This window comes from Rousettus aegyptiacus, unplaced genomic scaffold, assembly GCF_014176215.1.
Source record: "Rousettus aegyptiacus isolate mRouAeg1 unplaced genomic scaffold, mRouAeg1.p scaffold_m13_p_3, whole genome shotgun sequence".
Taxonomy (NCBI): domain Eukaryota; kingdom Metazoa; phylum Chordata; class Mammalia; order Chiroptera; family Pteropodidae; genus Rousettus; species Rousettus aegyptiacus.
In genome coordinates this window covers 79,740,763-79,763,952 of record NW_023416306.1, presented here as the reverse complement: position 1 = coordinate 79,763,952, position 23,190 = coordinate 79,740,763, and the positions used below count along the sequence as shown (strand labels likewise).

General features: G+C 32.5%; 2 protein-coding genes across 6 annotated transcripts in view; one reads left to right on the top strand and one right to left on the bottom strand.

Annotated features, from left to right (window-relative positions):
* The window catches only part of LOC107502051 (centromere protein P), a 197,229-nt gene that overhangs the window by 46,797 nt on the left and 127,242 nt on the right, over positions 1 to 23,190 (top strand). The gene's annotated exons all lie outside the window — the stretch shown is intronic.
* On the bottom strand, positions 1,016 to 19,852 carry OGN (osteoglycin). 3 transcript variants are annotated; one of them, XM_036218315.1, is made up of 7 exons: positions 19,673 to 19,852; positions 18,441 to 18,608; positions 16,155 to 16,248; positions 9,276 to 9,434; positions 7,056 to 7,258; positions 4,971 to 5,066; positions 1,016 to 4,192 (listed from the first exon to the last, which is right to left on the bottom strand). In XM_036218315.1, the coding sequence occupies exons 1-7, from the start codon at positions 19,850 to 19,852 to the stop codon at positions 4,022 to 4,024; spliced, it is 1,071 nt and encodes a 356-aa protein (XP_036074208.1). In that variant the 3' UTR covers positions 1,016 to 4,021. The 3 variants fall into 3 exon arrangements, with proteins under 3 accessions (XP_036074208.1, XP_015984335.1, XP_015984336.1); XM_016128849.2 differs by having other exon boundaries at positions 1,018 to 4,192; positions 18,441 to 18,691; positions 19,673 to 19,776; XM_016128850.2 differs by lacking the exon at positions 19,673 to 19,852 and having other exon boundaries at positions 1,018 to 4,192; positions 18,441 to 18,773.

Genomic DNA, 23,190 nt, shown 5'->3' with positions numbered 1-23,190 from the left:
CAAGTCTTCATCTGTATTTGCAGCTGCTCCCCAGTGCTAGTAACATCAGTCTCAGCTTCACCTTAGATCATCAGGTATTAGATTCTCGTAGGAGCATTGGTTCTTGGTGCCAAAGAGGTTGGGGACCGCTGCTATAGAAGGTATAGTGCTTCTGTGAACTAGTCTTTGCTAATGATAACATTATTAGAATGGAAAGAAACACATCGTTGTGCAACCAGCACCAATATCTATCTCCAGAACATTTTCATCATCCCAAATTGATACTCTCTCCCCATTAAATCTAACTTAGTATTACCTCCTCCCCACAGCCCCTGGGAACCACCATTCTATCTTGTTTCTATGAATTCGATTATTCCGGGTACCCACCTCATTTAAGGAGAATCATAAAATTTAGTCCTTTTGTCTGGATTATTTCAAATAGCATAATGTTCTCAAGGTTCATCCATGTTGTAGCATGGGTCAGGATTTCATTTCTTTTTAAGGCTGAATAATATTCCATTTTATGTATTTACTACATTTTGTTTATCCATTCATCTGTTGATTGACATGGGTTATTTCTATTTTTTGACTATTGTGAATAATGCTTATATGAAGAATGGCATACAAAAATCTGTTCGAGTCTCTGTTTTTCAGTTCTCAAGTATATACTTTTAAGTGGAATTGCTGGATCATGTGGTAATTCTATGTTTAATTTTTTGATAATCTGCCCTATTCTTTTCCATAGTAGCTGCACCATTTTACATTCCTAACAGCAATGTACAAGGCTTCTGATTTCTCCAAATCTTTGCCAACATTTGTTATTCGGGGTGTTTTTTTTGTTGTTGTTCTTTTTGTTATAGCCAACCTTAATGGGTATGAAGTGGTATTCTCATCATGGTTTTGATTTGCATTTTCTTAATGATTAGTGATGTTGGGCATCTTTTCATGTGCTTATTGTCCATTTGTATATCTTCTTTGGAGAAATGTCTATTCAAGTCCTTTACCCATTGAATCAGATTGTTTGGATTTCTTTTGTAGTTATTGAGTTGTAGGAGTTCTTTATATATTCTAGATATTGATACCTTATCTAATATATAATTGGCAAAAATCTCATTCTCTGGATTGTCATTTTATTCTCTTGATAGTGTCTTGATACACAAAAGTTTTTAATTTTGATGAAGCCAATTTATCAATTTTTTCTTTTACTGCCTGTACTTTTGATGTTATAGCCAAAAAAATCGGTGCCAAATTTAATATAAAGATTTTTCTCTTTTTCCCCCCTGAGAGTTTTATTGTTTAGCTCTTAAGTTTAGGTGATTGATCTAGTTTGTAAGCCAAGGGTCCAACTTTAGTCTTCTGGATTTGCATATTCAGTTTTATAGCACCATTTGTGGAAGACACTCTCCTTTCCATATTGAGTGGTCTTGGTTTGATACCTTTATTGAAAATCATTTGACTATTTATGCAAAGGTTTGTTTCTAGACTCTTATTATATTCCAGTGATCTATATGTCCGTTCTTATGCCAGAACAACACTTTTGATTAGTGTAACTTCGTAGTTACATTTTGAAAGGAGGATATGTGAGTCCTCCAACTTTGTTCTTTTTAAATTTGTTTTGGCTATTTGGAGTTTTTTGAAATTTCATATGAATTTCAGGATGGGTGTTTCTATTTTTTAAAATAATATTATTGGGACTTTGATAGGGATTGCATTGAATCTGTCAGTTGCTTTGGGTAAAATTGATATATTAACTATTCAGTCTTCAGTGTATAGACACAGGATATCTTTCCATTTATGCATGTCTTCTTTAGTTTCTTTCAGGAATGTTCGTAAGGGAAAATATTTTTACTTTTAAGTCTATTTCTTTAATTATCAGTGTCAAGAATGAAGCAATGTCTAAAATAGTGATCAGCATGTTTTTACTCATTTTATTTGCTCCTTAAGGATGTATATAAGGTTGTCAGGTACCCATATTCATATCTTCTTTTCATCTAAAAGTCTCAATATTATTTTTTAATGAAAATTCTATAATACAGAGTTTTTACCAGTGTCTTTCTTAATTATTTTTTTGTCTAAACCACTGGTTTTTACATTCTCTAAAATTTGAATTATTTTATGAATTTTTTCTCTTTAAGTTTAATTATATAAAGAGCATGGGAATATATTATTTATTTGACATCTGGAAATGTGACAGGAATTGCCTCTGACCATTTTCCTCAGTTTTGATTCCTACCACTCAATTCTCCTTATCAGGTTTATTTTCCCAGATAACTATCAGTTTATTTCCATTGATTTATTCATGACTATAATAGTTCGAAGATTCTGTTTTTCCAAATAAAACAGAGCCCTTTTGTTTAAAAGAATTTTATTTTGCATTATTTATTGTATATTTAATTCAGATGTGCTTACTATAAGCCAGGCATTTTGAAAGTATAAAGGGAATATTGGATGTGTTCAGTGTACTCAGTGAGCTTTCAGTCATAGAGAAATGAAACATGCACAGAAAATAATGAGAAAGCCGTACAATAGTTATGATTATCAGTTACCAAAGTAAAATAACTGAATGAGTTAATAAGTGTTATGGGGTAATTATTGTGGCTTTACGAGATCATAGATCATTTAATAAAAATGTTTCGTTTTGGGTCAACCTTGACAAATTGGGAAAAATTTGAAAAACAGATAGGAAGTCATTCTAGGTAAGGAAAACATAAACAAATGCTTAAAACTATGAATAAATATTTGTTCTGGGAATAGTATATAGAGACCACCTTGATTCCAATGTATAATTTATGTTGGAAACAGTATTGGTAATTTTTATATAGACAGTTTAAACTTATGTTTCCAAAGCACTGATAAGTTTGTATGTGACCCCTGAGCAATGTAGAGACTAAGACTTTTAAGTGAGATTTGGGCAAGTGGAAAGTTATTTTAGGAACTTTAATCTGGTAACAAAGTGTCATCATAAATCATCACTATTAGGTTAAAGTGAATTCTTGCCATTAAATGTATTAGTGAATTATGGGTCTTTAGGAAATGTTGTTTAGAATCTTTCTTGTCAATATACAGTCTGTTTGAACATGTATCTGTAAGGGTGGGTGGGAGGATGGTGTGTAATCACACCATAGAATTCATTTTGTTTCCATGTCTTATATTTGGACAAATTTATTCATGAGATTCTCATTCCTATAGTGTAAAAAGAAATATTTTTCAGTATTTACGATATTCTTAAATCTTAACAATAGAGAACTTTATGGCTATTTTCTGAGAAATGGAATGGACTTTCAAGTTTTTTTTTTATAAGCATACTGATTTTGTTCTGCTTGACTTCTTAAAATGTTTTATACTAGATTTAGAATGTTAATATTAAGATAAAAGAAAATTTTGTGCTACTTTACTAAAGCCTTTAACTGTGTGAGTACAAAGCAGAATAAGTGGAACATTACTATATTAGCCGTTTATCAGGGAGTAAAACTATATTTGGAAAATTTTGCCTAGCTATAAGGCTATGCCCTATTTCAGGCTAAGTAAAAATATAATAGCTGCCTTAATAGAAAGGAAACAGAGTTTCTACTTCATAATGAACAATGTATGAATCATAAAAGAAAAATGGAATATCACTGGAAATATTTAGCTTTTCAAAGTTTTTGGAAGTCAGCCTTAAATGCTTTTGAGATCCAGTAAAGGCCAGAAAAGACAAACAGTTTAAAATCTTGAACATATCTTCTCACTTCATTAGTAATAAAAAGAATGCTTCTTAACTTTCAATATTTATATAAAAAAGCATACCTTTCAAATGGCACTTTACTACAAACTACAAGAATTTTGTAATACTGTTTAAATATTTTCACATTACTTCGTTCGAACTTAGAGATTCAGTTTTACTTTTTGCTTGTTTATATGTAAGCTTTTTGAACATCCTTGCATAAAACAGAATTCCTTCATAGTAGGATACAAAATTAATATTAAATATGTTCCTTTAGACATTATTGAGACAGACTATAAGTATGTGTGTACTTCAGCTTATATGCCACATTGATAGTGTTTAAAAGTATAACCCTACAGGTAATCTTTTTAAGCAGATAAAACTGTTGGGGTGTTTTCCCAGAATGATGGGATTTCCCTCCAAGCGTATCTCTTCAATGCGATCCCGAATATAACGGATGTCATTAGCCTTGCAGAATGTATCATCTGTAATTGAAGTTATGTTGTTAAACTGGAAAATAAAAGGGAAAAGTTGTTCAGAAATCTGAAATCAGCCTTTTGTATGCTATGTAATGAGATCTCACAGAGTATTTTATCTAAAGAATGATTTTTAAACTATTGTACATACTGTGTATCATGGTAAAAAAAACCTCTCTCTGTGCAATCTGAGCGTTTCTGAAGTCTACAGTGTGACTTTGGAAGAACAGACTATTTGCTATTACTAGAATAATATCCATGTAACAGAAAGTTTTAAGTATAAATAAAATTATATTAGTAGGAAAAAGTATTCTATTCTAGAGTATTGACTCAAAATACATACTGTGTCCTTAAATATTCTTTAAAGAAGTAAAAGAGAACAAATAGGAATTCTTGTGATTCTGAAAGACCAATTTTAGTTTATTTTTTTTCCCTCTTCACTTTCTGTCACCTCATTGATGTTAGACAATAAAGTCAGTTAGAAAGTCTCCAAAAGTGAATGTTTACTCCTATTTAGAGGAAGAAACATAAACCAGAGGTCTTAGTCTAAGTCCTCTAACTTCAAATTCATGTGCCAAATTAACTAGGAGATACTAAGCACACAGATGGAGACAAACTTCATTTTGAGAAAAGATCTCATACCTAGTATTGTTGGTCTTTTCATGGTGCTCTGGACAGAACCAGGGCTTCTGGGCAGGAGAGTGCATTGGGTTCAATACTAACACTTTTGATAGGCAGAATTTACCTGTGAATCTAATGAGTCATAAGATTGACCCTAAGTTTTAAATTAAGGTCAGAAAGGGCAATCATACCTGAAGATGAATTACACGTAGACTTTCTGGTAAATTAAGAGGCACAGATTCCAGTGCATTGTGGTCCAAGTAGAGGAAGGATAGGTTACTCAGTTTCTGTAAGGAAAGGCAGTTTTGCTTGAGAATTTGAGGTCAGTGCATTTCTTTACAGTATTCAAACTCTACACATACATATATGCATGGATACTGATATAGATACATATCAATACTATTGATCATTGCTTTAATAGTATTTTGGCTTTGGGGTTTTTTGGTTCTTTATGAAGGTCAGTATAGTCCTGCTACATCTCCACATTTCTGTCCAGTCATCTGATCTCTGAATACCCAGCTATACCTGGCCTCAGCCCTCATGCCAACTTCTGGAGCCCTTTCAGTTTGTCTTAGGAGCGGCTAAGGAGGTCAGTCTCTATATAGGATTGAATTTGGATCCTGATGCTGTCATAACGTCTCTTAAACCTTTGGAACTTCCCATTTTAGCTTCAATTTGTAGCAAAATGAATACTCCTAAGAGATGTCTGTGTGTGTTTGTTGTAAGATGTTTCCCAAAGCTGTTCATTAAATACTTTTCCAGGTATAACCTTTTCCCTCTAAGGGCTTGATGTTGGATTTCTCTTCATGATCAGTAACCCATTGCTGTATATAATTTTATAATATGATTTTAAGATGTAGTTACCCCTCACATTAATATTTTACCTTATCCTTGATATGCATCCTATGGCAGAATTTGCTTTTTTTTTTTTAAGAACTAATTTGCTGTTATTTTAATCTTTTCTTAAGCATTCTACCATCCACCATATAGGTCCCAAGCTCCTATCTTCCCTAGTGGTCCTCAAAACTTGATTTTGCCGGTGGCTTTTGCAGCCTAGGGCATTAAGCAAAACTACAAAGTAGCTTAGTTTATCATTTCCATGCCAACTTGTCATGAATTCCTTCTGTAATATACATGTAACATCCAAAATATCCAAACATTCCTTTTGTAAAGTTTTGATTAGCTCCTGGACTTCTTTAACATGCCAGTTATTCAAAGTCTTACCAGTTTGAATTATATATCTTACAATTTCAGGGGTTTTTGTTTTAAAATGAATCCAGTTTTAAAAATTCTCTAAGAATCCCCTAAATTCTGTGGAACTTTGATATATCTCTAGAATGTCCCTTAAATTCGAAAATTGCTTCCTTAAATGTAGACAGAAAAGAAAAAAGGAATATTTTTACATTTTCTGACAGATTATATGTTTGTGGACAGTTTGTATACATTTGTGTGATTATCATAAACGTTGTGATAATGAATATTTAATAGTCTTGGGTGCGTATCATTAGAACCTACAAGACTTCCTTTTGAACAAGGTTGTCTGTTGCCAACAGTAGCATGATCCTTTTATTTAGGGTTCCTTTCGGGACTAGAATGAGTATATCAGAGAGCTATGGATGCCCTGGGCTGAGGTGATTACTTCTCCACATACAGTGCATTTTGAGACACCCTGGCTACCTAAATCAGAGTAGAACACCTTCCCTTTCCCCTGTACATATATTTTCTTGAATATTAAATTTTAAAAAATGTATTTAATTTTTACTACTTATAAAATTTTGTATTAGATGCTATCATAGAATTCAAAAGAAAGTTACCTACAGAATTTTGTGGTCTGATACATTTAAGTCTTAAAAGCAAAATTCAGTGTTTACTTCTAGAATTTTTTTTTCTGGAATTTATAAATTACTAATATTGTAAGGAAAAACAAATACAGGAAAACTCCCATTTTGAGGTTTTATACAGTCTTGTTGCCACAAGGATGTGAACTGTGTCTGTATAAATAAATATTTGCTGTATGAACAAGTGAGAAAGATGGGACATGATGTAGTCCATGAAATAAGATAAAGATTATATAATTTTAAGTGAGGTGGCATAAGCTAGACAGAATGAACCTAACAGTATGGCTATTTATTATGTAAATTATGTCTTCATTTATTAAATTAAAATTGTTTTTAAAATGAAACTAAATTCTAAACCAGAGTTTCTCTTTCTTTTATCATGTTATCATTGGCTGTATAAAACTGGTACTGTGTTCACTCATACTATAAAATACTTACTTTGAATGTATTTGCTTTGATTCCTCTACTCTTGATTTTGTTGTATTTTGCATTAAATAAAGTAAGCTTGGGAGGAAGAACTGGAAGTTTCAGTAGTTGATTTTCAGCTAGTGTAAGTTCTTCTAACAGAGAAAGTTTTGAAAAAGTACTATCTTCTATATCTTCAATCAAATTTCCAGTAAAATCAAGTCTTCTTAAGTTAGCTTGAAGGAAAAATATGCAAAAAATACAGAAAATATACAAAAGTAAGTTAAATTCTCATTTGTCTGGACTGAAGAAAAGCATTTAACAGGTCATTCAGACATTTTTTATTCTTAGTGTCTAATAAAGTGTCTACAATTAGTAGCTCAGGAAATTTTTGTTGAATAAATGTTGAGCATCTGTTCTGTGCTTGACACTGAGGGCAGTTCTCCCTTGAGTCCTAGAATCTCAGGTTTGGAAAGGAACTTAAAGTTAATACAATCCTTCTATCTTTCTGTTTCATTTCTTAGAATGTTCAGATAGTTTGAAAGAAATTCTTGGTGGCAAATCATAGGAAGTAAGCAGGACATTTGATTGAATTGAATCATGTAACTATTTTTTTATTTTTTTGCCAGCATGTTGCACTGTCATTGTGTGTATGTTATCTTAATCTACGTCTTTTTGCTTAACAACAAGAAACAAAAAAATGTCCCTAATTAGTTAAAGTAATGAAGACTAAGAGAGAAATTTAGTATGCACGTGTAAGAAATATAATCAGTTCTCATTATTTGAGATAGTCATGTGTATAAAATTGTTGCAAACACTGACTTAGTAGATATGGAACCGTTGTTCCTAGGAAAAATGCAGGGCTAGTTGCCTTTGAGCCTCTGGTCTCACATTTTCTTCAGCTAATCAGTACATAATTTTATGTGTCTTTCTTTTTAAAGGCATCTTATTTAGTATATATTGTTGTTACATTAACATTGAACTCAACAGCCATCAGCAGATTAACTCACACTTGAATGAAGATTAACTAACACATGTATTTTCTCCATAAGGCATATCACAGCCTCCTTGCGCTTGGGAACACTGGAAAGCATGTCAACGCTATACTTGGGAGCCATTTTAAACAGCAAAAAAAAAAAAAACACAAAAATGAAAAATGTGGCACTAAGTAGACTGAATTGGACACTTGTTTACAATGTAAAAGCAGAAATAAAAGGTCAGAGCATTACCTTGTTCCACTTTGGCTGGATAAGTAAGTTTTTTTTGTTTTGTTTTGTTTTGTTTTGTTTTTGCCACTACACATGTCTGCAAATGACCTTGAAAGTGCTGCAAATATTGATTTGGGGGTTACAAATAACCCCCAAATCAATAGCAAGTAGGTGAGTTTGATAATATGGAGTCCACAAATAATGAGGAGCAACTGTACTTCAGTCAATTGGGAGCTACCAATGGCAGCATGAAGCCAATTACTGTTTAACTTGTAAATGTGTAGTGAGGCCAGTTTGCATTTCTTGGTGTGATTTTCTTCAGAAGCACTGACGACAACTTTTGAGGGATTAGTGATCCAGGATGAGGAGTAGGCACTGAAGAAGTGGGGGATTTTGGAATGCTTATGGTAGTGCCCTAAGTGGCAAACTTGTAAGATTTGAGAGGATGTCAGAAGTCCAAGATAATTGATGACCTGGGAAGGAGTTAAATGGCACTGTTTCTGATAGTTCCATATTAATCTGAGGATTTTGATTCATGATGATTCCTGGACCTCTCCCCACACCTAAATTAGAACTTCTGGGTACTAGGACCTAGTATCAGTATTTTTAAAATGGCTCCCCAGACATTTTGAATCATGTAGCCAGGTTTAAGAACCATGAGTAAGGAAAGCAGTTTCTACGCTTTTATTGTGAACGTAGCAAATAAAGCATTGTGATTGGAGAAGCATCCTGGTTATACTGGTGCTACTGACTGGCTAGAGCAAATAAATATTGAAGTATTGAGGCTGAGAAGACATAGTTCGCCTATATGTAAGATTGGCTGTCAACATAGACACCAAAGTCACTGGTAAAGAAAGATGACAGTGGTGGTCTGAATGGAAAGGAGATTCACCAATGAAACAATGGATTTTTATGAAATGTTGTAGATACTTACATATTTCAGCAGTGACTGTTTTAGATGTGATAGGCCACGAATACCTAGAATCTTCTGTTTATGTGAATTTAATACTAACATGAGTTAATATCTTATTTAAAACTAACTTACGTATTTCTGCAAAATCTTTGGCAGTCAGCCTTTTAATTTTGTTGAATCGTGCATAAAGATACGCTGATTCTTTTGGCAAGGGTGGTACAGCATCAATGTCAATTTCTTCACAGTATACAGAACCACTTAAACATACACACAACAGGCATGTGGGCATTTCTAAATTGGGAAACAAAATCATAAAAATAGAAACTAGTTTAAAAACAGTTGACTTCTAATGGTAAAATGATTGTTGTCATGAATGTTATTACCAATTTAAAAGATATTTTATAGAGTTATAGGTAATAGCAGGGAAGATATCATAGTTATAATAGCTATTTACCTATATTGTAACTGATAATTTACCAAAATTTTATTTCAGATTTTGTAATCCACAATCTTTTATTCTCTGTTTTGGCATTGATCTCTTAATTGCTGAATTGATTGAGTTATATTTCCTCCTTTGAATACCAAATACATTCATAAAGCAGAACTCAAGGTAAACACAAGCTTGATTTTCACTTGGTATGGCACAAACACATTTTAGACTAGTGATAGCTAAGGGGTGTAGAAACCACTAGTTAGATAAGCAAACTCTTAACTTGAAAATTAGTCATCGTAGGCACTGCTGGAATTCCATTTCACTTTGCCATTATTCACTACATTTACTAGAGCCTCTTTCATTCCTTTCAACCTGGAATAGTTTCTTAGTCTTTTTTTTTTTTTAATACCTTTCACTTTTATGAAAAATTTCACAGTTTTTTTAAAACTTATTTTTCAGGGCATTTATTTTGCAGAGTGTTTTTAAATTAGGGTTTGTCTGAGGTTCCCCATTTTGGGCAGGAATACCATAGAAGTGATGTTAGGTCCTCAGTGCCATATATCAAGGGGGCACACGGTATCTATTTGTCTCATTCCTGATAATGCTGTTTTTGGTCACTTGGTTCATTTGGTGTTCACCATGTTTTTCACTCCGTAAAGAAAATGTTTTTCACTTTGTAATTAGTAAGTGTCTTCAAGGGAAGTAATTTGAGATATTAAACATCTTGTTTGTCAATAAACTTTCACACAGTACTTTTATCATCCACTGATCCTTACCTGAATAGGTTTCTTACCATTAGAAGGGTTGCCAAATAATGATTTTCTAATTCCACCATTCTCTCTATACTTGAGAGTTGGCATTTTGGTGTAAGGTGAACATTCTCTTCTTATTTATTTATCTATCTATCTATCTATTTATTTATTTATTTATTTCTATCAGTATGAATTTATGAATCCCTTATCCCATGGGTTATAATACATTACCATCATATTTGTTTTTATAATCAATTTATAATAAATTTATAATGAATTTTATAATAGTCACAGAGTAGCCAATTAGCTCTTTTATATCCTGTCATAGCTTTTTTGTTGTCAAATGATGTACAATAAGTTGCACAAATTTAACTCGTATAAGTTTTTGACATATATCCATGAAACCATTACCATAATTGAGATAATTAACCTATCCATTTTCCCCAAAACCTTCTCATGCCCTTTTGTAATCCCTCTCTTCCAACCTTGTTCCCAAGCAACCACTCATCTACTTTTTGTCATTATACTTTAATTTGATTTGCAGTTTTGAGAATTTTATATCAGAGAACCATGTGGTATATATATATTCTTGTGTGGCTTCTTTCACTCTGCATAGTTATTTTGAGTTGTTGCTTGTATTCATCTGTTGTTGCTTGTATCAGTAACGCATTCCTTCTTTATTACTGAATAGTATTCCATTGCTCTCAATAGACACAATTTATACTTTCTCTCTTATGGATATTTTGGTTGTTTCCAGTTCTTAGCTATTTTAAAGAAAGCTGCGAAAATCTTTTATGTACAAGTTGTGTGAACTTAATGCATTTATTTTCATGGGTAAATACCTAAGAGCAAAATGGCTGGTTAGGTGTACATTTACCTTTTGAAGAAAGTCCCAAACTGTTTTCCAAAGTGGTTGCACCATTTTATATTCCTGTCAGCACTGCATGAGAGTTCTATTTGCTCCACATCCTCACCAACATTTGATATGTTTGGACTTTTAATTTTAGCCATTGAATCAAGGAAGGTGTGTTGTGGTATGTCGTGTTTTAATTTGTATTTTCCTAATGATTAATGATGTTGAGCATCTTTTGATATACTTGTCATCCACTTAATTTTCTTTGGTGACATGTCTTTTCAAATCTCTTGCCTGTTCTTTACATGGGACTTTTCATATTATTATTATTGCATTTTATAAGAGTGTATGTTACGGATATAAGTCATTTATCAGATTTATGTTTCACAAATGTTTTCCTTTAGTCTGTGGCTTGTCTTTTTATTTCTTGTCAGTGTCTTTTGAAGAGCAAACATTTTTATTTTAATGAAGAACAATTGATTCTTTTATAGTTCATTTTTATAGTTTTTGTGTTGTATTTAAGAAATCTTTGCAAACTACTAAATTTGTATCCTGTGTTTTCTTTTAAAGGTTGTATACTTTAAGCTCTTTATATTTAGACACAGGGTCCATTTTGAGTTTATTTTTATAAATGTATCAGGAAGAGTTAAAGTTTCTCTCCCCGCCCCCCTCTTTAACTATCTGGTTCTTTCAGCACCCTTTTTTCTGAGGTTAGCTTTTCTCCATTGAATTGTATTGGCCCCATTGTAAAAAACTAGTTTAGCATATTGTGTAAGTTTATTTCTGTTCTGTTGATCTATTTGTTTATTTTTATGCTAATACCACAATACGTTGATTCCTATAGCTTTATAACAAGTCTTGATATTAGGTAGTATAAATTTTCCAACTTTATTCTTCAGAATGTTATCACCGTTCTAGGTTCTTTGCATTTCCACATAAATTTTAGAATCAATTTGTTAATTAAAAAACCTGCTAGAATTTTAATTGGGATTGCATTGAATCTATGTATATTTGAGAAAAAATCTACATCTTAATGATGTTGTGTTTTCTGGTCCTTGGCATAATGTATCTATATATTTGTTTAAGTCTTTTTAATTTCTCTCAGTGTTGTCTAGATTCAGTGTACAGTTCTTATGCATCTTTTGCAAATTTATACCTACCTATATTTTATATTCTGGTTAATTCTTTAAAAGTAAAATATTGCCATTATGCTTTGAGAACTTCCTTATTTTCTGGCTTGGTAAAATGTCCCATATTAATCTTACTTTTTCCTGGCCTCAAACCTGAAATCAGCTATATCTTCAAGAAATACTGGTTACTTTTAGTGGAGAGTGGTATTTAGAAACCAAGATTTGGATGTGGATATGCTCGTTGTTATGGGGATTTCATCGCTTCTAGACTTTTTCAGCAGAGAGAGTTAGGAAATACATGTACGTATATTTGTCTCTCCCTTTACTATATATGTATACACTATATACGAACATATACATAAGCACATCATATGTATATACACAACATGTACATACTCACACAGACAAGTACATTTATATCTGTTTCTGTATCTGTATACAGGCATGAGTTGATGGTGATATCTGCCATTCCAGTCCAACTCCACAGTGTTCATTCTAGCCTTCTTCCCCCTTTCCATATTGGTAACTCCCTTCACTGACAGTGAGAAATCTACCTTTCATTATCCACAGTATATTCATTTTATTGAGTCCTAGAACAAGCAATAAGTTGTTTCATTGTTGCTAACCTGTAACACTGTGGAAAACAAACCTACACAATGGAATTTTAGTACTTGTCTATTTTGTGTGTGTGTGTTTAGCCTGAAGGTATATAGTCAAAATACTGTGTTTAAGGTTACTCGGATTAGGTTTTTTCCCCCTTTGATGTGTTATATTATTCATTTGAAATGTAATTAAGTTTCTATTTGTCTGTTTGTATTTCAGTTTGGGTTTTTAAAATCTTATCCTTGTTGATTTTATTTATAAATATAATTTTTTGTTTATTTGCCTACGTAACCTTATTCTAAAATCAAATCTATGCAAAAAGTGTATATTCAGAGAAGTGTCACACAGCCCTTTCATTTTCCATCCCCCATCTGTAACCTTTAGGCAAGTAGTACTCTGTTTTTAATTATCCTCCTTGAGTTTCTTTTCACATAAGTGAACTGATGCTTGTGTATGTTCTTATATCTCCTTCTTTGTGAGACAAAAGGTAGCATACTATAGATACTTTTTTGTACTTCAGTTTTCTCCATATAACATATTCTGTAAATTATTCCATATTAATTCGTAGAGATCTTCCTCATTTATTTTTACAACTGCATGGTATTCCAATGTGTGGATGTATCATACTTTTTTCAAGCACTCTTCAGTGTATGGGCAATTAGATTTTTTCCAATATTTTGCAGTTGCAAACAATGCTTCCATGATTTTGCATATGTATTTTCTTATTTTTAGGTTTATCTTTAAGGTAAATTTTTAGAATTTGATTGCTGTGTTACAAAATAAATCCATATTCGGTTTTGTTAGATATTGCCAAATTCCTGTCCAAAAGTAGTACCAATTTGCATTTCCATCAGCAATGTAGGAGATTGTCTGATACCTGAACCTTGCCAATGGAATATAGTAATATATTCTCGCACTTTTAATTTTTGTCAATCAGATAGGTTAAAAATGGTATTTCAATGTAATTATAACTTATGTTTCTCTATGTGTGAGATTTAACATTTTTTCATATACTTATGGGTCATTTTTATATTACTGAGTGAATTTTATGTTCATCTTTTTTGCCTGTTTTTCTAATGGATTTTTTGTCAATTTCTTTTAACTGGATTTTTATGTATTTTTTTTTGTAAATTAGAGATATTAACTCTTTATCAGTGATGTAAGTCGCAAATATTTTTCTCAATTTTCATTTTGACTTTATTTATGATGATTTTATGCCATGCAGGAGTTTAATTTTATGGAATCAAATTTATAGATCTTTTCTGTTATTGCCTCTAGATTTTGAAGCAACTCACACCCAAGTTATCTTCTATTATTTGTACAGTTTCACTTGTTAGAGCTAGACCTGAATTTTACTGGAGTTTGTTTTTCTGTGTAAGGTATTGATCTAATTGTATCCCTTTCCAGCCTACTACTCAGTTGTCCAAGCAACATTTAAAAACATATAATCTTTGCTTAAATGACTTAACGTGCTGAATTTACTATAGTGTAAATTTCTACATATATTTTTTATATCTTTCTGGTTTTTCTATCCTATTAATGCACCGTATCATGCTTTTTAAAAGTATTGAGGCTTTAAAGTACATTCTGATGTACGGTATATCTTGTTCCTGCAGTAAATATATCCTCATTTTTAAGTAGTTCTCTAGGTGTTTTTGCAGGTTGATTTTTTTCTGTATGAACTTGAGAATCAACTTTACCAGGTCTTTAAAGTTTATTGTTATAAATTTAGGGAGAGCTGATATTTTTATGATGTTGAGTCATCCTATTTAAGAGCAAGAGATTTTTTTTTTTAATTTGTTCAAGTCTATTTTTACTATACCTTTCAGGTTTTTAAATACATATTATCTGTTTTAGTCCGTTTTAATTTTATTGTAGCGATATAGAAATTAGTATGTTTTTTTTTTCATGTTGTCATGTGAAATAATCTGTGATAGAGCAAGAGTAAAACAAATAGATAAGAACTATTAAGTAGGACTTTGTAGTTTGTTACACATTTTATATTGTTTCAATTAAATGTATATTTTAATTATTTATGTAAAGCCATGCACCCTATAACGTTTTGGTCAGTGATGGACAGCATATAACAAAGGTAGTCCCATAAGATTACAGTGGAATTGAAAAATTCCTATCACGTAATGAAGTTGTAGCCTTCATAACGTCATAGCACAGTGCACTACTCACATATTTATTGTGATGCTGGTATAAACAAACCTACCACAGTTCCAGTCATATAAAAGTATAGCACATACAGTTACATACAGTCCATTATACTTGATAATAAATGACGACGTTACTGGTTTATGTATTTACCACACTTGTTTATCATTATTTTAGAGTGTACATACTTTTTTTACTTATTAAAAAAAAAAGTTTGCTGTAAAACAGCATGCTGTGTTACACTGGCAGTAGCCTTATCTATCTTGTGTTTACCATGTCTCTTGATTGCATATTGTTTTTTGTGCTTTTTGTAATCTTGTGTTGTTTTATACAGTAACTATACAGGCCCGTAGCCTAGGAGCAATAGGCTATGCCATAGGTGCATAGTAGGCTGTACCGTCTAGGTTTGTATAAGTATGATGTTCACATGATGGAATCACCTATGATTGCATCTCTTAGACTGTGTACAGATGCTCCTCAACTTACGATGGGGTTACCTCCCAATAAACTAAAACTTGAAAATATGTTAAGTTGGAAATGCGTTTAATATGCCTAACTGACTAAATATCATAGCTTAACCTAGCTAACTTTAAATGTTCTCAGAACATTTACATTAGCCTACAGTTGGGCAAAATTATCTAATACAAAGCCTATTTTATAATGAAATATTGAGTATCTCATGTAATTTATTATGAGTATGGCTTTGGAACCATCATAAAGTTGAAAAATCAAATTGAACTATCCTATCTCAAGGACTGTGTTTGAAAATAACCGATGTTTAATAACTATTTCTTGAATTGATTTTATATAGACAGAAAGAAATACTGTCTAAAGGCTAAATTTGGACTAAGCTTTGGTTGTTCTTGAATGTTCCTATTCCATGTTTCTCATACATAACTGGAGATGGAAGATAATGTGAACTGCTGATATACCTGTTTGACTATTGTTGGAGATAAAATTCCACCATTTGGATTTACTATATCCTGAGACAATTTTTGATTACTAAACAGAGTAAAGTTCATTGTAAGCTATTTTTTAAAGCTCCTTTAAAAAATTAAATAATTGGCTATTCATACTTACCATCATTTTCTTTCTTGGGGGGTAATGGTGTTAAACTCTCATCCTTTTGTAATTGATGACTTTTCTCATCAGGTTTTATCATAGCTTCTTTTTCCTATTAGAAAAAATAAACTGTATTATCAGACGTACTAAAGTCTAATTTTGCCTAAAACTGATAGATCATGGACCTCATCTGTCTTATAGTCATAGTTATGGCATTTCTTTTGTGTTTCATTAGTATTTTGTACATATTTCAATTTTATTGTTCATTAAATCATAATGTAAATATTTGTTTGGCTTATTTTTACTCCATACTGCGGGCTCCTTGCATAAAAGAACCAGATCTTTTATATTTTTATCTCCAAAAGCGAAACTCAGTGCTTCCTAAATGTTGAACATATTGAAATTCCAAATGGGAACTAGGAGAGAATTCTCTGACTTGGAATTAAAGTTTTTCTAAGGTGAAACCTAAAATGAAGATAGTGTCTTGAGATTATTTTATGTAAACTAACTCTTCTAATTATTCTTCATGGTTCTTCTCCAAATAGAACTAAAGCATCAGTTGTGTTACACATGTGCACACTGAGTAAGCTCTTTCTATCTCTTCTGGAAGTGGGTCATAATTACCTATCTGCCTCCTTAAGCCCTGACCCTTGGAGTTCTTTTATTCCAGCCTACCTACCATGCTCAGAACACTGGTCCAGGCTATTAGCAACAAGAAAATAGGGGTCTTTATAATTTACTCTGTTTCATATTTTGGGAGAGAACGTTTTCTGCCATTAGACTAAAGTATATTATGTGGGGTTCTTGTTTCTCTACCCTTTGGAAGCATTTCTCCCCTTAGTCTTGGTCTTAACTTCTTCATTCTCATGTATGTTCTGGTTGAACAATCTCTTTCACTCTGTGTTTGTGTATTAAGTGCTGCTGAATTCTACTCCACTTCACAAATATCTTAGTCCCTGCATTTATATTAAGATAGACTTCTAAAACAACATAAAGAAAAGATACAGAGAACTTCTTTTATTTATTACATTTTCACAACCAGGGAAATTTGAAAGTATTAACTGATTGGTAGATTCAAATCATCTGTGTGAGCCAATACCTTATTATTATGATGGTTTTTTTTTCTTTTTTAATTTGAAGCTGTAACTGGAAATTCCTATCTTCTTCGTCTTAGTGCTGGGCAAGAATAATACTAGCATATTAACCAACTCCGCTGAAAGAAACTGTAGTGTTAACATTTGCTCATGTACTAGAAAGAAAGAAAAAGAGAGAGATAGAGAGGGAGAGGGAGATGGAAGGAAGGAAAGAAGGGAAGGAAAGGAAAAAGGAAGAAAGGATGAAAGGGAAGGAGGGAGGGAGAAAAAAAGGAGAGAGAGGGAAAAAAGGAGGAAGAAGGAATTATAACTGGCTACTTTAAAAATCTTTGACATCTTATTTATAGTGGAGAACTGAGGCAATCAGCATTGTTATATATTTGGCTGCATTTCCTATTTGTGTGTGTGTGTGTGTGTGTGTGTGTGTGTGTGTGTGAGAGAGAGAGAGAGAGAGAGAGAGAGAGAGAGAGAGAGAGATGCACAGTAGGCAGACAACAGATACTTATGTGCCGTATTAACTTTTTCCTTACCCAGTGTTCATGTCTGTATGCCAAGAAAACCATAAGTAATTACTTAGCCCATACAAGTACAGTATGAAACGTGTGGTACAGTTTTAACTCAATGACAATTACATTTACTTGGTATGAATTGACAGAGTCTAAATTGTTGAAACTGATTAAAAAAGAAAGCCCCATATTAAGTAGTTTTTTATTTTTTTGGTACTATGTATAGTTGTCAGGTATAAACTATTGCGAAATACTGTACATACCAAAATAACCAGTATTCTATTTTCTTGAACCACTTCTTCCTAAAATAATAAACCTTAAGCTGGTAATTCATCCTGTTTTCTCCTATTACACATTTCTTCTTTTTTTGAGGCAGTATGATATAAAATATAGAAGATTGTGTAACACTACTAACACAAATCTCAACTGGTCAAGGATCAGCTTAGAGTTTAGTTTTCCTTAAGTTTTATGTGTTTGTTGCTATAAATAGTTTGGTTACCATAGGTACTATTTATTAATTTCAGAGGCATGCATACTTTAAAAATATAATCTTAGGGACATTTATTTATAATTACCTTGAATCACTTAAAGTGCTTTTTCTGTCCCCTTACCTTATCAGACACATTCAGAAAACAAAAACAAAAACATACATTTAAATGGGTTAGACTATTTTAGAAATTAAATTTAGAGTAGAAATAAGATACCTTAATATTTTTCACATCCAGGTATTTATCCTCATAATCTTGGGTAAATAAAGTTTCTTCAAAATTATCTGTTCCGTAATCATAGATGATGCGTAAGTCCTGCTGAGTTGGTGGTGCTGGCTTTATCAGAGGAACAAACAGTAACAGGAGAAGTGTAGACTGCAGAGTCTTCATTTTTAACAAAAATTCAGGTGACTGGAAGTTATTAAGCTAGTGGCCTGCTGACTGTGGGACAATACTCTTTTTTTCCCCTGGAAATAAAAACGCAGACCATTGAAGCAATATTTAAGAGCTTAGAGGACTTTTTGGCAGGGTGTACGCAGTAGGGGCCAGGGAACAAGTATTTAACCCTTAGTGATCTTTAATTAGATGTTAAATGTTTTTATGTATCAGTGATATTCTGAAAAACAGTTTCATAAAATGGTTTTATTTTTTTATTAAAAATCCAAGCAATGTTGATAATTTGTTTCTTAATAATTAGACGCCTTGAACAAAGGTACTTGTATGCACTTGAAATCTTCTTAAAAAGCTGTAGTGTAAATAGTTAAAATGAAGACCCAAGATCTTGTTTCACGTGAGTTTAAAATATCGTGTTTCAACCTTGCTACTTTATTAGAATTCTTGATTTGTATTGGCATGAACAAAAACAAGTTCCAAGAAGTTTTAAAACTTACACTTTAAATTTAACATTATGAAAAGTAGTTATTAAAACTTTTAGGTGGCACGAAATATAAGAAAAGCCATAATTTTCCTTTTCTTAGTTTTTAAATTATGTCTTTCTATTTTTAGTTAATAGCATTGCTTTTTAAATTTAAACTATGAAAAATGAAAAAATTGTATTGCAGAGTAGAAAAATATAGAACTTCTAATCAAGGACTTGAAAGAATGTAATGGCAAGGATTTAGGCTCACCAGTGAATTTTATCTGGTGGTGTACATTTTAGACTTTTTCTCAAGTCACTTCAAACAGAATGACTCAGAGTTGTATTATAGATGCCAGTTTGTCAAAAATCAATGGATGAAAATTAAGAATAACGTGGTTTGTGACCCTGTCCTTGCCTGCATGGGTTTTAAAGTTATGCAATGATATATACTAAAGTATTTGTTTAAAATAGTTGTTTGAGGTAGTTGAAACTTAAAAAAAAATTAGTGATAGACTTTACATTTATTAAGGCTGTTAGATGAGTCACATCTTAAATGATATTTAAAATAATATGTGAAAAAAGAGCCTACCGTTGTAGCTATTTTGAAGTTTTTTGTGGTTTTCCTCAATAGATGTTCATGCCTGTGCATAAGCCCCAAGTGGGAGGGTGAACGAGGAAAGCTGTGGATTAATTTCAAACTGCTGAATAGAATTTCAGGGCCCAACAGCTTTAAAAGCAGTTTCCATGTGGTAGAGATCTTTGCCAACATTCTTTCTCTAGGGTGAAATGTAGTGTGTTGTAGTAGAGAACTGTACTTAAAATATTTGTAGCTGTTGTATTTAGTCTGCTTCTACTAAATACTTACGTTTGTGTTATTTGTACCTTGTAAAATAAAGAATAATGTTTTTGTGAATATTAGTTTATGAAGATGACATAGTTATAAAATCATGCTTTTCATTTTAATGCTTTCCCAGGACATAAAACATCTGCTTTTTGAATGAAATAAAACGACAAACTAATTCACAGTCTATTATCTTCATTTTTGAGGAGTAAGAATATTGTTCTAGTACTACAATTAGTTTATAACTAAGAAGTGTAAAATGTAAAAATTAGTTTTAGCACAAGTTATTTTATAGTTTAGTCATTTTTTGGGTCTCCTCTGCTTTATTTAGTTGCATATAAAATAACACAAGGGTTGGAATCAGCTTTTAAAAAATAAACTTTGGAATTTGATAAAAAAATGTTTTGTTTGCCAAATGAAGGAAACTGAATATTTAATATTAAATTTAATCTTTTAATGTTTAACTGGTATTTTAGATAACTACATGAATATCTTTAAAGATTCTCTTTTATTTTTATCACTCTTCGGTACTTTTAGCAATCAAGATAACATTTTTTTCCTCTAAGCTAAAAATTCAATAAATGTGGATGTGGATAAATAGTAAAAAATAGAAAATGAAAGAATACAGTTTATTCTCTTTTCTATTCAAAATTGGCTTTAGGTTCTTTCAAATTAAAGCTTGGATAAACTAACACTTGAATACCCATGTTTTTATTTGAATGTAAATTATTTTAAATTTAGTTGTGATATTTTCTGGTTTAGGTTGATATAAATTATCAATTTTATGGTTTTAAGGATACAATACAACTTTTAAAGTGTTTGAAAATACCCAGTAATGAAACATTATTTATTTGATTTATTTTTGCATTGTGTGGCAGGTTTAACAGGATGGGAACAAGTAAACTGGATAGATATTAATTGTCAGATTTAGAGAATCTTAGATTTGTAGTTTTACTAATGGTATACACATTTTGATACTTTGTACTACAAAAAAATTATTGTGGGTTATATTTTTCCTTGAGAAGTTATAACCAGTAAATACAGTTTTATTGATGTTCATTCATCTAGTAAAATTAGATTGAGCACCACTTCTCTGCCAGAACTACAGACAAAACATGTGCAGTCAAGCAAAACTCAGTTTCTCACCTTAAGGAACTTTTAGTCTGTAAATCAGCAGGAAAGGCAGCAAACAAATCACAGGATGCACGATGGGACATGCTACACAGAAATGTACAGGGTTCTATGATAGCTTGAGAGAGGTGAGGCCACAAAGATTTCACCAAGCTGACTTATATAAAGAAAATGGATAAGGTGTGAGGGTGGTAGCAGAGGTTGAGATGCTCTAGGAAGGGGGGTTCTGGGTAGGAGATAGTAAATCATTGAGAAAATGTATATTAGTTACATATGGCTGGAGATTGGAGGGAAGGAGAAAAGAGATGAGGGGCATATTAAGAGATCAGACAGGTGATTAGAAGTCAGATTAAGGAGAGTCTTTTATACCTTGCTCAAGTATCTGTAGCCAGTGAGAGACCACTGAGAGATGTTTTTAATTAGCGGGTGACATGATCTTATTTTCATTTTAGAAGTATCCCACCAATGTTGTATTTTTGAAGAATACCACTACATGTCTATTGTATTGGTGATTTATTACAACTTTAGTGGCTTAAAATAATATTTATTACCTCACAGTTTCTGTGGGTAAGGAGTCCAGGCATGGTTTTACTTGATTTTCTGTTTCAAGATCTTACCTGAAAGCTGCAATCAAGGTGTTGGCTGGGGCTGCACCTCCACTTCAAGAGTTGTGTAGGGTAAAGTATCCGCATTTGAGCCTACTTGGTTGTTGGCCACAACTCTACAGAAGGTGGGACTAAGGGCTTCAGTTATTTGCTGAATGTTGGTCAGAGGCCACCCTCAGGCTCTTGTAATGTGCCCTCTTCCATTAGGCAGCTTCTAACATGGCAGGTTGCTTCTTCACAGCTAGAGAGGGAAATAGTCTTCCAGCAAGATGGGCATTATAGTCTTTGTAGCAGTCATGCACACATAATCATATACATGTCATTACCTTTGCCCAGTTAGTCAAACTTGAAAGTTTGAGGACACAGTCCCCAAGACCATCTTCCTTTCTTACACCACTGTAAGTTTGGTGGGATTCCCAAAAACACCTTCACATTTGATAATTTGTTAGAAGGACTCATGGAACACACTGTTAGCCATTGTTTATTACAGGGGAAGGATACACCTAAATATCAGCCAAAAGAAGAAATGCAATGGGCAGAGTCTGGGAGGGTTCCAAAGTGCAAAGCTTCCATTGTTCTCAGCATTGATGTGTGACAACACGCATTGTCAACCAGGGAAGAACTACCAAGTCTCACTGATCAGAGTCTTTATTGGGGCTTTGTTACTTAGGCATGATTGATTGAATGTCCGCGTAATTGACCTCAGCATACAGGTCGACTGATACAGCATAACTTAAAGCTCCCATCTTAAATCACATGATCTTTCTGTTATACCCAGTCCAACTTTAAGACTATCAAGTATGACCAGTCCCACCCTCAAATTTGGTGTGCTGACCCTTGACTCTAAGTAAGGATATAGATTACCTCCTAGAAGCTGAGAGCAAAGCCCAGACCTCTTTTTGGGGTTAAATTCTTTACTACACTGCTCGCAGTATAAAATATGATTGAAATTTGGATTGTTTTTTTATTCCAGAAAGAAATATTGTATCCTAGTAAAAAGTTGTTTAGCTTTCATTGCACAGTAATAAAAGAGGAAAGCTTTTTAAGGCTCAAGAGCAGGCATTTATCCTAAATTGAGAGTTTTCTCTGTGGAATTCTTTTTGGTGACTCTATCGCATTATCCTTGGTATCTTTGTAGGGTTTTATATCTTTGAAAGTGTCCCATTGGACTGTCGTTTCTCAGCAGTAGACAACTAAAAATGTGCTGAATGGAATCGTGTTTCAAAAAGGATTTTCTTGGAGGAGGATTTTTTTGGAGGAGGCTTAGTTTTACTGATAGAGGACATAAAACTACCAAGTGGATTGAGTTTCAAAAAAAAAAAAAAAAAAAAAACACAACCAGAAGAGTCCTCAACCTTCTTTATAGGAAGTAGTATAATTTAGGAGTCAGAACACTTAAGCATTAGTTTTGTTCTGTCATTTACCTTCCCCGATCTTGGTTGAATTAACTTCTTTACAGTTTATTTTCTTTATCTGTTGGACTAGAATCTAGTTCCTACAGAGTTTATCAACCTCAGCACTGCTCGAATA